This window comes from Phyllostomus discolor, chromosome 1 (assembly GCF_004126475.2).
Source record: "Phyllostomus discolor isolate MPI-MPIP mPhyDis1 chromosome 1, mPhyDis1.pri.v3, whole genome shotgun sequence".
Classification (NCBI taxonomy): domain Eukaryota; kingdom Metazoa; phylum Chordata; class Mammalia; order Chiroptera; family Phyllostomidae; genus Phyllostomus; species Phyllostomus discolor.
In genome coordinates this window covers 162,166,489-162,184,925 of record NC_040903.2, presented here as the reverse complement: position 1 = coordinate 162,184,925, position 18,437 = coordinate 162,166,489, and the positions used below count along the sequence as shown (strand labels likewise).

Below are 18,437 nucleotides of genomic sequence, written 5' to 3'. Positions count from 1 at the left end.
TAAGAGGAATGTTCTGAATATTAAAATAAACTTTTAAAGACTCCATAATTTAAAAATGTGTGATTGACATATGAATATATACACTGTGTGGACAGTTCAGTGAAACAGGTACAAGATTCTCAAATTCCCAAGTTAATTTATAAGTGTAACATTATGAGTTAAAAGAAATAAAACACTTTTATTCTCATTATTTCTAATGTTTTAAATTACATTACACTAAATAAATATTAGTTTTACTTTCTTTTATGTTCACATTTATAAATTATAATTTTTACTGTTTTGGCAAAAAACATTAAAGGCTATGGAATAATTGTAATTTTCCCCATTGTTTATTAAGATTGTTTTTCATGGTTTCAGTTTGCACTGTCATTTTAATGGTCCTATGCTGCTATGTAAAGTACAGACAGCTTGTCTCTGTATAACTTAATTTTATATAAAGAGATACTGAAAATTGAGACAAAGTCCAACAACCTAGTAGAGAAACAAGCAAAATTTATAAACAGACAGCATTCATAATGGTGCATCCACACATTAAAAGCTAAATTAAAGAAAGCTATCCATATACTGATGAAAGGTAACTTAGATACATGGAGTGAAAAAAACAATTGCAGAATGATGTACCATTTGAATGTGTGTTTTATATGTATGCTACCTTTTGTGTAAGAAAGAAGAGTGAGCATGTATGTTCATGTTTGTTTTTATATAGATTAACAAAAGAAGTACACAAGAAACCAATAAAAGTGATCATCTGTGTTAGCAGGAGTGGAGTGAGACCTCTCAAAATATGCTTGTTAAATATTATTTTGATTTTGTGTCATATGAATGAATATATTAGATACAAATTTTAAAAAAATAAGTGGGTACTTAAATAATGACTAGTTTGTAGTAAAAAAGCAAGAAGGTGAAGACAAATATGGATATCCTCAAAAAACAAATCAATGTTTTGAAATTATTGTTTTGTAACATATTTTAGATAAGTTGCATCAACAATGTTGACTAGTTTTATTTCTACTAAACCTTTCAGAAAATGAAGTAATGTGTACATTTTTTCATTTTAGTACTAACAGTACCAGCAACGGACATTGCTGAAGAAACTGTTATAAGTGAAGAACCACCAGCTAAGAGACAATGTATCGAAATAATTGAAAACCGGGTGGAATCTGCAGAAATAGAAGTAAGGAGTCTTTTACCCGGTGTGTTTTGCTGCAGTCATCCAAAATAAATTCAATTTGCTTTTATATATATATTTTTTGTCTTTTATATTTATTACTGTCAGTGTTGTTTTGATACAGAAACTACATAGTATTTTGTTTAATTTTTGCCTTATACATATAGCAAGCCCTCAATAAATAAACATTGAATGAATGAATGAATGAGTGAAGAATTTGTTTGTCACAAAGTCTGCCATCCTGGTAACATTGGAATGTCTTTGGTTCTTGCACTCCATCCTTTATTTTCCATTAAATTTATACACGTCATTCTCACAAGTCACTAGAGGAAGTATCACTATGTATTGACTAAAAGTTTTTTTTGTTCTTTCAAAAGAAAAATGCAAATGCCTGTTTGGGCTGGAGGAACCTCTTAAAGAAAGTTGATATTTGTCAACTGGGTTATTTATTATAAAGCTATAGATAACTGCTTATTTACTTATTAAGTGCTTTAAGGAAATTAGATTAGCTACTGATAAGATTGAACTCTTTTCCCTCTCCCAAACTAAATTATAGATGTCAACCAGTGTGTAAGTATAGCCAAACCATAGTTCCCTCACAGGTTTTTTTTTTTTCACATGACTGTAAATGAAATTATGTCCCACAAATTTGATATAAACATATCAAATGAAAATAAAGTTATTTAAAAAGTTATTTTGGAGTTTTTATGAGAACTGAAAAAGTTACATACTCATTAACACAAATTCATAATATCTGGTATATGTGAATAGTAAATGGTGAAATTTAAGGTTCTTGTTATAGAAAAGGGCGGATTTGGAGGATTTCTTTTTAAGTATATTTGATTATGCTATTACAGTTGTCCAATTTTTTTCTCCCCTTTATCTCCCTCCTACCCTCCACCCTCCTCCCTTTAGCATCCTTCTCTACCTTAGTTCATGTCCATGAGTCGGGCTGTACATGTAAGTTCTTTGGCTTCTCCATTTCCTGTACTATTCTTAACCTCCCCGTGTCTATTTTGTACCTACCCATTACACTGCTTATCTCCTGTACCTTTCCTCCGATTCTTCCTCCTCTCCCTCCCCACTGATAACCCTCCATGTGATCTCTATTTCTGTGATTCTGTTCCTGTCTTAGTTGTTTGCTTAGTTTGATTTTGTTTTGTTTAAGAGTTTTAGGTTCAGTTGTTGATAGTTGTGGGTTTGTCGTTTCACTGTTCCTAGTTTTGATCTTCTTCTTTTTCTTAGATAAGTCCATTTAACATTTCATATAATAAGGGCTTGAACCCCTTTAACTTGACCTTATCTGGGAAGCACTTTATCTGCCCTTCCATTCTAAATGAGAGTTTTGCTGGCTAGAGCAATCTTGGATGTAGGTCCTTGCCTTTCATGACTTTGAATACATCCAGTCCCTTCTTGCCTGCAAGGTTTCTTTTGAGAAATCAGCCAATGATCTTATGGGAACTTCTTTGTTAGGTAGCTGTCTCCTTTTCTCTTGCTGCTTTTAAGATTCTCTCCTATCTTTAATCTTGGGTAGTTTAATTATGATGTGTCTTGGTGTGTTCCTCCTTGGATCCAACTTCTTCAGGACTCTCTGAACTTCTTGGACTTGCATATCTAGTTCCTTTGCCAGATTGGGGAAGTTTACTTTCATTATTTTTTAAATAAGTTTTCAATTTTTTGCTCTTCCTCTTCTCCTTGTGGCACCCCTATGATTCAGTTGTTGGAAAGTTTAACAACTTTCCAGAGGTTCCTAAGCCTGTCCTCGTTTTTTTGAATTCTTGTTTCTTCATTCTGTTCCAGTTGAATATTTGTTTATTCTTTCTGTTCCAGTCATTGATTTGAGTCCCAGTTTCCTTCCCATCACTGTTGGTTCCTTGTATATTTTCCTTTACTTCACTTTGTAGAGCTTTCGCTTCTTCCTTTACTTTCCAACCATACTCAACCATTTCTGTGAGCATCCTGAGTACCAGTGTTCTGAACTCTGCATCTGATAGGTTGGCGATTTCCTTGTTGCTTATTAGTTCTTTTTCTGGAGTCTTGATCTGTTCTTACATTTGGGTCATATCTCTGTCTCAGTGCACCTGTTAATTATAAGTGGTGGAGCCTTAGGTATTCACCAGGGTGGATCAAACGTCTTTGCTGTGTTGTGCCACTGTGTGTGGGGGAATGTCAGAGAGGGAACAGTGCTGCTTGCTTGGCTCTTGCCCCACTTTCTGTCACTTCCCTTGATCCCCACAAGCGGATTGTGCTCTCTGGTGCTGATTCCTGGGTGAGTGGGCTTGTGTGTGTTCTAGGATTCGGTGGGCCTCTCCAACAGACTCTTCTGTGAGACTGGGAGTTTCCTCCACCATCACAATCCCCATGGGTTTTTGTAGCTAGAGGTTCTGAGGCTTTAGTTTCCTGTGCTGGAACCCTGGGTTGCGCAGTCTGTCTCATTCCCCAGTTGTTCCTCTCATGCAAATGTGGGACCTCCGGGTCAGCCAGCTGCTGCTTTGCTTGCCTGGTCTGCTAGCCTAGCCGCTGCCTTGTCCTGCTTCCTCGCTGCCCCGACTTTCCGTCTCCGCCCCTTGTACCCGTCTAGATGAATGTGTCTTCTTTAACTCCTTGGTTGTTGGACTTCCAGACAGTTTGATACTCTGGCAGTTCTGGTTGTCTTTTATTTTTAAATTGGTGGTTGTCCCTCCTTTGGTTTTGTGAGGAAGCGAAGTGTATCTACCTACCCTCACTCTTAGCCAGACAAGATTATTTTTTTAAAGTCACTGAAAGACAACATAATTCTGACTGAGGACAATTTGAAAATATCCTTGCCCAAATTCATTTAAATGTAAGACTCATATATCTTTGGTCACAATCACAAAGAATTTTTGAGTTGAAAAGATGGTCTGATTCATGGTATAACCACAATATTTGGTAAAATTATCACTTTAATTATGAAGGGTGAATTGTGTTGTTGTTTTCAGAGTGATATTTAATACATTGAAGTTCTTTCAAAAAAATTTTTTTGTATTGATTTGAGAGAGAGAAATGGACTTTTTGCTCCACCCATCACATACCTCTTGGTTTACTCCCGTGTGTGCCCTGACTGGGGATGGAGCTGTGACCTCGGCTAGGCTATCAGGACGGTGCTCTGGCTAACTGAGCCACCTGGCCAGGGCAACACATTGAAGATCTTACTCACAAACTGACTGTTTAATCCATTGAGTAGTATTATATACTTATTTAGTAATTTTTAAAATATCTTTTTACTGATATGTCAGATCTTTATTTCTGGCATATAAGGTGAAAAATGTTTTGTACTTTGCTTTACCTGTTTAATGAAATATTTTTAAATTACTAGGATTTTTATTAAACCATAGACTTGCTAAATTTAATCAATTGTATTTTTAAAGCATTGAATGTGCATCTTGTACTTTTATTTACCTAATGTGAGAGTTCCTATGTTCCTTAAAGTTCCCCCTGATTCCTCTCTTACAGTGTTTCAGAAACCAGAGAAAATAATCACAAATAACAGTAGAGTGTGAGCTGAGGTGTATGAATTCACTAGAACCAAGGTGATGGAACTTAGGGGATAGAGTTTTAACTTGGTATAAAGAAGAGTGGTTTTGGTTTGGTTTGGTTTTAGTAATTGGAATTTTCTGGTGATGGAAATCCTAGTCTCCACCAGCAGAAATTTCAGGCCACAGTTGCATGATCTCTTAGAGCTATTACAGTGAGATCTGGAAGCATACAGTGAGTTAGATGGTAGAGATGGGCTGGGCTTATAAAAAGAAGAGAACTCTGGTGTTTTCATCAAACCAGGTTATCATTTCCTTATAATACATGAAGTAGTTCTTTTGAATTTATTTTCTTGGGGGCAGATTTTTATACTTCTCTCTTAAGTGACAGTTTGGTCATTCACCTGAAAAGTCTCTCTAAGGCAATGGTTCTCAACTGGGACAATTTAGACCTTAGGGGACATTTGGCAGTGTCTGGGGACATTTTGGGTTATTGCAACTAGGGGCATGCCACTGACATTTGTGTAGAGGCCAGGGATGCTGCTAAACATCCTACAATGATGCACAAGACAGGCCCCCACAATAAGGAATTACCTGCTCAAAAATATCAGGGTTGAGATGGAGAACCTCTGCTTTGAAGAAAGTAAAAAGGAAATTGTATGGAGTGTAACATGTTTGGGTTTCCCTTTGTGTGTATCTGCAGCTGCCAGATTGACTGTCCATAAAGAAAGACTTAAGAATATACATTTACAACTTCCCAGCTAACATTGGAGAGGTTTATCAATCTCTTGAAAAATTAGTTTAAATTGTAGAAATTTTATTGTAAATGTGGCTTTCATGTCTGCATTGTAGCAATATAAGGAATGGGTTTTTTCCCCCCCAGAGGAGACATATAAATAAGACCAAATTGCAGTAATGTATATAGTTTTATCACCCCATGATATTACCATACTATATATATAAAAGAACTGCATTTTTTATTTTATCTTTTTAGAGAGCAAGAGAAAAGGAGAGAAAGGGAGGGAGGAAGGGAAGGAGAGAGGGGGAGAGAGAGAAAGAGAAGCCTTGATTGGTTGTTCCACGTACTTATACATTCATTGGTTGGTTCTTGTATGTGCCCTGACCAGTGATCCAGGCATTGAGCCCACAGCTGTGGCGTATTGGATGATACTCTAGCCAACTTGAGCTACCCAGACAGGGCTGTACAATATATTTTTGGAAGAAGTGTACTGTTCCTGGATTTCTTCCATAAATACACAGTAGCCTACTGAATTGAAGTTAAAACTGTTCTTGGTACATGTGGGAGGAAGAAGATATAATTGATACATTAGGAGTAATAGTTTGTTTTCTATTACCTAATTGTGTGAGTTCAGGAAATCCCTTTACCTTTTCTTTACCATTGAAGCTAAAGATAAATATGTTTATTAGCAAATTTTATTTATTTTTAATGAGCAATTTGTGTCTTTTAACCAGTGATAGATTGGGATCCTTAATGTTCTTCTAAAAATTAATTTCTATAAACTTTATATAATGTTTCATTTGATACAATTTTTTTTCAATCTGCCTCCTTAATGAATAACCTTTTGATCTATCAAAGTTCAAAAATTTTTTGGAGTCATCCCTTTTTGGTAATTCTTTTTCTCTAGGGCTGGAGTCAGCAAAATTTTTCTATAAAGGGCCAGATAGCTAATACTTTTGGCTTTTTGGGCTATCTAGTCTGTGTTTTGCTACTTAGTTCAGCCGTTGTGGCGGGTGAGCAACCATAGACAATTTAGAAATGAGTAGGTATGGCTGTATTTTGATAAAACTTTATTTATAAAAACAGGATCTTATTTGGCTTAAGGCAGTTAGAAAGTTGATGTTTATATACAGCAAATGGATAGCTCATACACCCCGCCCAGTTTCTCTGTTAAGAAATAAGTGGTTTAATAGTTAAGAATATGGGTCTGGAATCAGATTAGATTTGAATTATATTTCATAATTTTATGATTATGTGATTTTGGTCAAGATAATTTAACCCTTCAAGACCTGGTTTCCCCATCAGTAAAAAGTGGAAAGTAATAGTGCTTACATTATCAGATAGTTGTAAGGTTTAAAGAATAGATGTGAAGGACTGGTACGATGGTAGGCATGTAGTAAATGCTCAGTATATGTTAGTTGACATTATTATTGTCTTCTAAAATTTATGTTGAGATGGGGTAGAAGATAAATCACTGTAATGATTTTTTCACTTTATAATAGCTGAAGTAAAATAAATTTGAATATTGGAAAATTGTATAATAAAAATGATGAAACTGTTAAGAGATAATTGCTACTAGCCGAAGCAGAGCTCAGGAGTCTTGTTTGAAAATGAGAAAGTGGACTCAAGTCTGTCCTTGCCCTGTTACTCCATTGCTGACAGTGATAGTAACATATCATGTGGGTTTGGAGTTGTGGTGTAAGACAAGTATTTTCTTTTATTGCTACCAAATCTTATCAGAATTTATTGTTCCTGGAATTCTTCAATGTTAGACTGTTAAAGGAAAAATACTTAGCATTACATATTAGTAGGCTAACGTATGTTTATTTAAAAATGTCAAAAGTACTTTTATTGTGTTTTTAGTGTTGAAGGTCAAAGCCATCGGGTTGGTATTACCTTTTACCAGTAAATATAGATCTCAAATATCAGTCTGCTGCACTGTCAGTCTGTTGAAACAACAACATCACTGGTTGCATTAAGCAAGTGTCTTACGTGTAACATGTTCAGTAAATACTTGACAAATAAATTTGGAAAGAGGATCTTTTGAGTAAAATAAGTAATATTTTCCACTGTTTAGAGATTTTTATTTGGTTTGAAAAGTAAAATGCCAAAAAGATCCCCCCAATACCTGTGTATCTGGGAAATAAAAAATGAGAACACAGACTTTAATTATGTTAACTATGCTTTCAATTTATATTAAGATATATTCTACTAATTGCAATAAAAATATACAGTAAGGAAAATAGGATTAAACTGTATTCACTGTAGACTATTTACCTCACTCAGTTTGCTCTCATTTTTTTGAAATAATTGTGAATCCCTTGTTCTCTTTAAGTGTTAGTAAATAGCTAATACTAGAAGATACCTTAAGATTATCCATTTCAATTTTCCTATCAAATCAGGGCAAGTTTTTTTTTAATTCCATATTGAAAACTTTGGATACCAAATGATCTCAGTTCTTCTTTTTTAATTTTTACTTTCTAAACATTTTATTGTTGTTCAATCACAGTTTTCTGCCTTTTCCCCCCACCTCTCCCCACCACTCCAGCCCTCCCTACTTCCCTCCCCTGTTTCCACCCCCCATTTCTTATTGTCCATGTGTCCTTTGTAATTGTTCCAGCAAACCCTTCGCCCTTTCCCCCACTATCCCCTCCCCTTTCTCCTTTGGTCACTGTCAGCCTGTTCTCAAGGATCTTAATTCTTAACACATGAAATTTTGAAACACTGAGGAATGGCTGTAGGTGCTCCAGCTAGTGGTGGGGGTCTAGCTCCTGGGAAGCAGCACCCATCTCCCATCCTTCCATTGGTGTGCTCAGAGTCCTCTGTAGTTCACTGTCGGGGGGACTGGCGTTGATCGCTTACGTGAGGTTCATCTTTTGGGTGTCTTTTCTGATTCATTCCTACTCTTTCACCTTGCCTGGAGTGCAAGGGTAAGAAGTGGGTAAGAAAAATGTAGCAGGGTAGGGCTTGGGCATTTCTTAAATTGCAGATGAAAGACACACCTTTCTTCTCATACATTTTGTGTAATTGGAAGATTTGAAGACTACTTGTGTAATCAATCACTCCCACATTTGATGAACCCTTGGAAAAAATAAATGTTCGGTGTAGCTTTAATCCCAGTGTGGGGAAGGGAATGGGATTACAGGAAGACAGGAGCATTAGATATGCTCCCCTTGTGGACCATGTGAATAGTGAAGAAGAGGGAATTTTTGGTGTTCACAATAGATAAGGGTCAATGGGGGCAGTGAAGAGACGCTCATATTGTCGTCTTCCCTGGCAAGGTGCTGACCTCTGGTCAAGTGTCCTGTCCAGTGTGAGGGTGGCCCTTCCTGTGATTAATAGTCTAAACCTTAGTCCCCCCCGCCACTAATTGGTGCTGGGCCTCTGTAATTTGAGCTTTTGTCCATATGCTTACTAGAGGTATGGGAAAAGAACATTTAAAATGTTTTTCCTTAGGCAACTGAATGGAAGCAGACTGAGGAGGAGGACCAGATTTGAGTCACCTCTCAATTTATTGAGGAATTTACTGCATTTATACCTATGTAGTTTAACAAGTCACAATATAGAAATTAGTATTTTTATTGATTTGTAAAATGGTATAATTTAGGAAACACTAATTAGACCACCACACGTCATTTTAGAGATGAGGAATCTTGCTTGCTATCACAGAGAAAGATAGTTTTAAATGCAGTAATGTTGGCATCTCATAAATCTGATTCCTTACTCTGTTACCATTGGAAAGCTACGTCATCTCTGAGCATCATTTTCCTCATCTGTAAAATGGGCATAATACCTATCTTAGAGGCTTGTCATTGGAAATCACCTTGTTTTGTCATATAATACGTGCTCAATAAATACTACCTTATAAGTATTACCTTCAGAAAAAAATGCAGATAATGATATAAGAGGTATGATTGCATATATTTCCTTCATAAAGTTCTTCACTAGTTTTTGTAGTACATATAAAAGTACAAGGCACCCAATTTGGGTTTATTATGTTAGTCTTATTTCTAATTATGAAATATTTTTCTGGGGATCAAAAACTAATCTGTATCTCACAGTGTGGGGCACAAATTGGGTGCTTTAATCAGTCAATTGATTGAAAAGGCAAGATGCCTAGGAAATATCAATAAATGACTACTTTTAACCACTACGAATTTCTTGTTAAAGGATGCATGCTTGTAGATGTTAATGATGTATTTGTGCAAAAATTGAAAAAAGCTTTTTGTTTTAAATTAGGAGAGAGAAGCTCTTCAGAAACAGCTGGATGAAGCAAATCGAGAAGCCCAAAAGTATCGACAGCAGCTTCTAAAGAAAGAACAGGAAGCAGAGGCCTACAGACAGAAATTAGAAGCTATGACTCGTCTTCAGACTAATAAAGAAGCAGTTTAATTGAAATGAATGTATGGTTTGAGTTTGCTTTTGGTCAAGAGAGAATACAATCTTGAACTGTACACAATACGGTGCAGTCACGGGAAGACAGGATAATAGAAGAGACTACAGATTGGTAATTGGACTTAAGCCATGCAGTCTGAATTCTTGTAACATAAAACTAGAAGTTGTCAAATGTATTTAAAACTGAATTCTGTAAATAGTTTTTTTTTTCTTTTTTTTACAGTTCTAAATGAGTTGGTAAAGATTGTTGAAGAAATCCAAAAACACAATAAGCCACTGTTTTTGTGAATTCTTTTTGATTTTAGTATGAACCTTTATTTCTCAGAAACAGAACAGTTTTAAGGGTGATCGGTGTTGATTAGACCAAATGTTGTGTAATAATTATGTGGTGGACTGATGCTGGAATTACTCCTGTAGGTATAAACTTCTATATGAAGAGATTTCTCCCAGGAAATCTTTGTACAGCTTTAAGTTGTCTCAGATTCTCTGAAAACATTTTTTAGAAAATAAATTTTTATATTTGTTCAACTTCAGCTATACCCAAGTAGATTTACATGTATATGAAGCAAATATTTTTAAAACTTTGTGTTTGTACATATTCTGCATGTTTTATAATTTCAGATTGCATCACTTGCATAGGTATTTTTCCCACAAAGATGACAAAAGTTACTAAGGGGGCGAACCCTTTTATTCTGTAGGATCATCTTAACTAAGTAAGCTAGCAGCTGGTTTTATTGGAATGATAGTGTTCTTGGAAGGAGCAGCTTACAAGATAACTTGAATTAGCAAACTACAAAAATCTATGCTTTTTTGAAAATTTCGTAGTGGGGACGTGAAACTGTATTCTGTGCCTTCCATCATGATTTCCACGTGAAAGCACTTTAAGGCAGTACATTTTAAGATAATGTTTTTGGAAAACTCAGAGCATATGGGTTTCTGAAATATTTCATGGATTCATTCCCCTCCCTTCTCCAAGAAATTATTCTTATGGAAAAAAATGATTTTGTATGTAGAACAAGAACTTTTTATACTATAGTGATGCTATAGATAGGTCTACCATAACTTTTACTTTTTCTCTAAAAGTCCTTTGTGCTGTGACTTGCTCTCATCACAATATTGTTGAGTTCCACAATGTATGAACATTAAACTCTGACATATTGTTCATTCATTTTTGTAAAATGTAACTTCAAACCCTTTTTCTTGCTTCATTTCTTGCATTAATGTTTTATTGCTTTATGAAAATGTTTAACCCTAAGGCCCTTCTAGATTACCTATACTGTAAAAGAAGCAATTACCCTTAAAACTGTACTCTGGCCTACTTTTCTATTTTACAATTAAATATCTTTTCCACATATATTCAGTGTAGACTTATATTTTGACCACATTTTATTCACAAAGTAAAATTTTTGTTCTGTGTATTAAAGCCATATTCCACCGTATGAAAATATATATGCTTCACATTGTGTCTTAAAAGTCCTTGAGGTAACTCCTTGGGAATTTGTTAATTCTTTCACTGCAGTTATCAGTCTAGTTGTTAATATAGTAAAAGGATCTGTGAACTGTCAACCTGATGGTTGCTATTTGGAAACTCTTAGAAAGGCTTTAGGGAATAATTAAGAACTATATGAGGAAGAGGGGGGAAAAAAACCCTTTCAGTTTTCTACTAAGTTTGACATAAATTTTAAATCATTTAAAACTGGACTTTGGCCAAGATGGAGGCTTAGGTGGATACACTTGGCTTCCTTGCATGACCAAAAGGATAACCACCAATTTAAAAACAAAAAAACAACCAGAACTGCCAGAACATCAAACTGTATGGGAATGTGACAACCAAGGAGATAAAGAAGCATTCATCCAGACTGGTATGAGGGGTGCAGATGGGCAGCAGGGGTGGAAAGGATGCATGGCAAGCTGGGGGGTAGGTGGACTGGGCAGTTTGAGTGCAGATATAAACCAGGAGGAACAGCTGGGTGGTGAGACCACACAACCCAGGGGTCCAGTATGGAAACCTAAAAGCCTTGAAATCTCTGGCTGTAAAAACCTGTGGGGGTTGTGGTGGTGGGAGAAACTCCTGGTCTCACAGGAGAGTCCATTGGAGGGACCCATGGGGTCCTAAAATGTACACAAGCCCACCCACCCAGGAATCAGCATAAGGGCCCAATTTGTGGGTAATGGGAAGTAACTAAAAGTTAAGCAAGTTGACCTACCCTGGAAAACACCTAGGGCTCTGCCCCTTGTAACATAATGGGTGCGCTGAGACAGATACGGCCCAAATGAAAGATGGATCAAATGTCCAGGAAAAGAACTAAGTGAAAAGGAGATAGCCAACCTATCAAATGGCAGAGTTCAAAACACTGGTAATCAGGATGCTCACAGAATTGAGTATGGTTGCAAAATGAAGGAAGAAGTGAGAACTATACCAAGTGAAATGAAGGAAAATATACATGGAATCAACAGTGAAGAAGGAAACCAGGACTCAGATCAACTATTGGAACAGAAGGAAGAAATATTCAACTGGAACAGAATGAAGAAACCAAATTCAGAAAGATGAGGGAGGCTTGGGAACCTCTGGGACAACTTCAAACTTTCCAACAGCTGAGCCATAGGGGTGCCAGAAGGAGAAGAGAGACAGCAAGAAATTGAAAACTTACTTGAAAGAATAATGAAAGAAAACTTCTCCAATCTGGCAAAGGAACTAGATATGCAAGTCCAGGAAGTTCAGAGAGTCCCAAAGAAGTTGGATCCAAGGAGGAACCCACCAAGACACATCATAATTCAATTACCCAAGATTGAAGAGAAGGAGAGAATCTTAAAAACAGCAAGGGAAAAGGAGACAGTTACCTACAAAGGAGTTCCCATAAGACCATCAGCTGTTTCTCAAAAGAAACCTTGCAGGCAAGGAGGGGCCTGGAAAGAAGTATTTGAAGTCGTGAAAGACAAAGGCCTACATCCAAGATTGCTCTATCCAGCAAAACTCTCATTTAGAATGGAAGGGCAGATAAAGTGCTTCCCAGATAAGGTCAAGTTAAAGGAGTTCATCATCACCAAACCCTTATTATATGAAATATTAAAGGACTTATCTAAGAAAAAGAGGAAGATCAAAACTAGGAACAGTAAAACGACAAACCCACAACTATCAACAACTGAACCTAAAACTCCTAAAGAAAACAAAATCAAACTAAGCAAACAACTAAGACAGGAACAGAATCACAGAAATGGAGATCTCAAGGAGGGTTATCAGTGGGGAGGGGGAGAAGGAAGAATAGGGGAATGGGCATAGGGAATAAGAAGCATAATGGGCCCTGGCTAGTGTAGCTTAGTAGATTGACCACAGGCTGTCAACCACAGTGTCACCAGTTTGATTTCCAGTCAGGACACGTGCCTAGGCTGCAGGCCAGGTCCCCAGTAGGGGGCGTGCAAGAGGCAACCATACATTGATATTTCCCTCTCTGCTTCCCTTCCCTTCTCTCTAAAAATAAAATCTTTCCTTAAAAAAGGCTTAATGGGTAGGCACAAAATAGACGGGGAGGTTATAGGAAATGGAGAAGCCAAAGAACTTATATGTATGACCCATGGACATGAACTAAGTGGGGAGGGAGAATGCTGGAGGAAGGTAGGATGCAAGGCAGAGGAGGTTAAAGGGAGAAAAAAATGGGATAACTGTAATAGCATAATCAATAAAGTGTTCTTTATTATCTAAAACTATACATTTTACAAATGCTAGGTAATATTTTCAGTAGCATGAAGCTACTTTTTCTGTCTGCTATTCATTACTTTAGAGCATTCATGTGCTTATGTTAGGCAGGTGCCCTGACATAATGCAGTGTGGAAGTGGAGAATGGCCAGTGTGCTCATCCCAGTGGGGAGCAGCCTTGCCCCCAGACTAGTGTGGCCCTGAAGAGCCTCAAGACAGTGTTGGAAACAAGCTTCTGAAAACTCAGGTAATGCCTTTGCTTTCTAGTTTCCTGTTCTGTTAGAGAAAATGCTAGAGAAAGAATTTTGACCCATAATGTGGCATAGATGGCAAAAAATAACTGATACTTAAAGGGAGTAAGTCTATGATAGTATCAGATGGATAGTCACTTTTTTTGTGATCCGATTGTTATTTTGGGCTCTTGTAAATCCTCCATCATGTACCTGATTCACTGTCCTATGAAATCATTATTTATAACTAAAGCAATGGGTAGCCTTTTTCTGTTTTTGTTTTTTAAGCTTCTGTTTTCTTTTTCTTTTTTTTTAAAGATTTTATTTATTTATTTATTTCTAGAGAGGGAAGGGAGGGAGAAAGAGAGAGAGAGAGAAACATCAATTTGCAGTTGCTGGGGGTCACGGCTCGCAACCCAGGCATGTACCCTGACTGGGAATCGAACCTGCGAGCGACACTTTGGTTTGCAGCCCACACTCAATCCACTGAGCTACGCCAGCCTGGGCAGCTTCTGTTTTCAGTTGGGCTGGAAAAGCTTAACATTCTAAGCATTATCTGTAGAGTTCTGAGCAAAAGACCTCAAAGAATAAAATATAAAAGTTTTCAGAAATCCACACTTAATATGTTTCCATTATGTAGTGAGGGATTTGCCACATTGCTGGCTAGTAGTTACTTCCTTATATGTGTGAATGGCACCTTCCAGAGCAGCCTTTCTCACTTGAGGGTCTGTGAAGAAATCAAGCCCTAGTGCCCTGACTGTTAGGGCCTAATGAATTCATTTCTTGTAATGAATTAGTTTCTTTCTTTTTTTAAAGATTTTATTTATTTTTAGAGAGGAAGAGAGGGAGAAAGGGAGAGAACCATCATGTGTGGGAAGCACATTGATCAGTTCCCTCTCGCACGTCCCCAAGTGGGGACTGGCCTACACCCCAGGCATGTGTCCCGACTGGGAACGGGACAGGTGGTCCCTGGGTTTGCAGGCTGGCACCCGATCCACTGAGCCACACCAGCTGGGGCTAATTTCTTTTCTGTACTTCTGGAATAGTACTGGTTTTGTACTGTCTTAGATGCTGAGCTCATTAGATGTCTTGAGTGCCTGATTTCCTGATTCAGATGTAACACTTCTGTAATGTGTAGTCGCTGGAACTCTAGGGTTACCAGTTCTAAGTTCAGCCTGGGAGAGCCTCATCTGATGAATGGTATCTGTGGGGACTGTGCTTCTCCAAAAGGCTTGTGATGATGCCCTTTTCTTCATGGGCTTTTAGGAATTATTTTTTTATGGTGTGAATGTCAAGTAGTTATTCTTCCCTTCTACTCTGCCACTGGACTGCTCCATGTGTTCATGGCAGTGGAGTGTTGGGAGTCAGGGAGCTTTCTTTTGTGACGTTCAAAAGAGCAAAGTTAAAGAGATACGGGCATTAATGTAAAATCCTATATAATTTGGACTATGCTTGCTTATAACAAAAATATCTGTGTATAGATATAATTTTCCAAAACATTGTTAATGAAAATGTATTCCAGTCCGTATTTCTTCAATATGATTATTCATGACGTTATTTATTGAAAATTAGAAGAAACCCTTGCCCAGAACAGGAGTTGATGAGTTGATAAGACATATTCATGGATGCCTTATGCTGATAGGAATGATTTTTTTCTGCGTTATTCTACACAAAGTTTCTTCCCAATAAAATCTATAATTTCTTTGTGCTTTAAACCTGGAAGATGTTGAGAACTGACTCAAAATACATGAAGAAGAAAAACCTTTTCAGGTAAAAACAATCTGTTAGAACCTTTGTCTCCATATGGATGGGTTCCCAAGCCATCAGCACGCAGGCTTATATAACAAACAGGAAAGAAAAAAGAACACCTTTTCTATTCACCTAGTTCCTGCTGAACAAATAACTCCTTCCATCATGTCAGGTCAACTTAGGAATGAACTAATTAATGTATCTGCTGGTTTGTTAAGTAATATTTACTGTACTTGGATTTCATTATAGATAACTAGTCTGTTGTAGTTTTGAATGATGTTTGCTGTTTGCTTTCTCTTTGTTAGGAGAACATCTCGATGCACATGGGTTCAGTCTGACGTAAATTCTCTGATTCGTCCTCAGATTACGGTGTGTAACCTGTGATAGAAAATGCAATATCATCACTGGAAATATACTCCTGGTTCCAAGTCAAAATTTCGGTATCAATACTTTTGTGACTTACTAACAAACAGTATTTTCCAAGTGTATAGATGTACAGATACTCACAGTTTTTGATCATTTGATAGTCTGAGCTCCTTCAAAAACATTGCACTTCATGATGCAGTTTCTGGGTCTTTTCATTTTTAGATATATCCTGTAAGTCCCAAAAAACTACCACTTGCTTCCTAAAAATATTTTGACCTGTTTCTATAATTTTGTGCACTACACTTTATTAATTGCTTACTTGGTTTTTCAATTGAATAGCTTATGTCTCATGTGCATAGTTGGCATGTAATATGTTTCTGACATATATAAATACATAGTACTATATAATGAAGCAATTTTCAACATTTTTCATCTCATGGCACACATATACTACTTACTAAAATTCTGCGGCATACCAAAATATATGTTTTCTGCCAATCTGACAAAAAACAGGGATAGGTATTGACTCAGACATCGGCCCAAAATTTCTGTGGCATCATGGATGAGTCATGAGACATTCACACGGACTACTGAGTCCTGTGTGGAGGAAAAGGGATGGCACAGCTACCCTCTCAAGGGGAGGGCACCTTGGAGCAGCCTGGCCATGCTCTCTAGGGATAGTGCCCTGATCACAGGTCTTTTACTGCATTTCAATTTGCACAGGAATACCTGGTAAAGCTCATTAATCATTGTCAGGCAGTAAGGATCAAACAATAGATAACATACGAAGAACTCTGAGGGCCTGTTCTGAGTCAGGGCCAGTTAGCTAAAAGGCTACAAAACTTAAGGGCACAAACTCATTTCCTTTATCATGTAATTGAGAGCATTCTTAGCAAAGCAGGTTTCATAGGAGTTTATGTATTCTTTCTCAGGCCTGATGGCCTGGGGAACCTGCCCTTTCCAACACAGGGCTGCACTGCCCTCTGTCTTTGTTTCAGGCTTAAGTCAGGCAGGGAAAGTAAGGCAACCAAGAAATTAGGAGACTTCTCAAGACGGAATGAGGACTCAGGCTTTGTCAAAGCTGAGATGAGGGTCCATTACCCCCCTTTGCTGTAGTCCCCCAAGTCCTTCCCTGGGGCCTCCACATGATTATATCTGTCTTAGGTTGTTCCCCCCTTGGGGAGTCTTACCCATCAATGGCTAACTGATTGAGCATCAGGGCCCAGTTATGGAAAAAGGAGCAGAAGCAGTGCCCCTGCCAGGGAGATAAGCTTTGCCTCCTCAGTGGCTTACGGTCTGAAGGTCGCTCACTCAGCCTTAGCCATGGGGGGCGGTTTACAGCTTCTGAAACCAGGCAGGGCAGTTGCCAACAGGTATAATTTTGATTGATTTGCAAAAAAAAAAAAAAAAAAAAGTAACTACCTACCTTTTTTGTTCCAAAGTGACTTAAAGAAATCAGGTGCCCATACTTGTATGTAAGGATTTCTGGTACTGAGAAGTGACCAGTCAGTCCTGGCTGGTGTGGCTCAGTGGATTGAGTGCTGGCCTGAGAACCAAAGGGTCACTGGTTTGATTCCCAGTCATGGCACATGCCTGGGTGGTGGGCCAGGTCCCCAGCTGGGGGCATATGAGAGGCAACCATACATTGATGTCTCTCTCCTTCTCTTTCTCCCTTCCTTCCCCTCTTTCTAAAAATAAATAAATAAAATCTTTTTCTAAAAAAGAATTAACTAATCAGACAACTTTATTCTGCAATATGACCAATAAGATGCAACTGTGTTATATGACCTATATACTTATGGTTCAAGACAGGGCATTCATACAAGGCTGCTATATGTTGGCTTTGTCATTTTTTTGTTTGACGACTTAAAGGAAAAGAGGTCCATGCCTCTGACTAAATAGCAGGTATCAGGTTTTAGAAATTCTTGCAGCACCGTGAATGAAAATCACTGATATAATCAATTCCAGTCTGACTACTGATTGATTACATTAATTATAATTTTGAATTTTATAGACTATTTATTTAAACAGTCTTCTTGATTTTTTGTAAGAATGTTTTTTCTATGCCAGGTAACAGTGCTTAGTATTTTTAATGGGCTCAATAAATGTCAGCTATTATCACTGTCAATATTACTTTTCCCACCCCTGCTTTTATGAAAGGTTTATATTATTGGCAGTATTACTGGGGTCCACATCCACTAGGCCATTTTTCCACCAAAGGTCTTATGTTCCTAGGGCATTTTTTTTTCTTTTCCTTTTTCTTTTCCTGATTCACTTCCTTTTCCTTTTCCTTTCTCCTTTTCTTTCTCCCCTTCCCTCCCTTCTTCCCTCCCTCCCTACCATCCTTCCTTTGTAAATTAAAGCTTTATTGAGATATAATCCCATATTATAAAATCCCCCAATTTAAAGTGCAATGCAGTCCTTTTAGGGTATTCACAGGGCTGTGCAACCATCACAATAGTCAATTTTAAAATACTTCCAGAACTCCCTACAAACCCCCCCCAAAACCCTGTTCCCTTAGCTGTCAACCTCTGATTCCCCACCCTCCAGCTCCTAGTAATGAGCAGTCTACCTTCTGTCTCTATAGATTTGATTCTTCCAA

At 37.5% G+C, this 18,437-nt stretch overlaps 1 protein-coding gene across 6 annotated transcripts in view; it reads left to right on the top strand.

The window, feature by feature from the left end:
• The window catches only part of GABPB1 (GA binding protein transcription factor subunit beta 1), a 65,433-nt gene extending 54,201 nt beyond the window's left edge, over positions 1 to 11,232 (top strand). For 4 of the 6 annotated variants that reach the window (XM_036033403.1, XM_036033400.1, XM_036033416.1 and 1 more), the window contains exons 8-9: positions 1,059 to 1,174; positions 9,641 to 11,232. In XM_036033403.1, the coding sequence (XP_035889296.1) occupies positions 1,059 to 1,174; positions 9,641 to 9,793 (269 nt within the window). In that variant the 3' untranslated portion in view covers positions 9,794 to 11,232. Of the gene's footprint in view, positions 1 to 1,058; positions 1,194 to 9,640 lie in introns of all 6 variants that reach the window. The other 2 variants (XM_028505682.2, XM_028505683.2) reach the window with 2 other exon arrangements.
• The last annotated feature ends 7,205 nt before the right edge of the window (positions 11,233 to 18,437 follow it).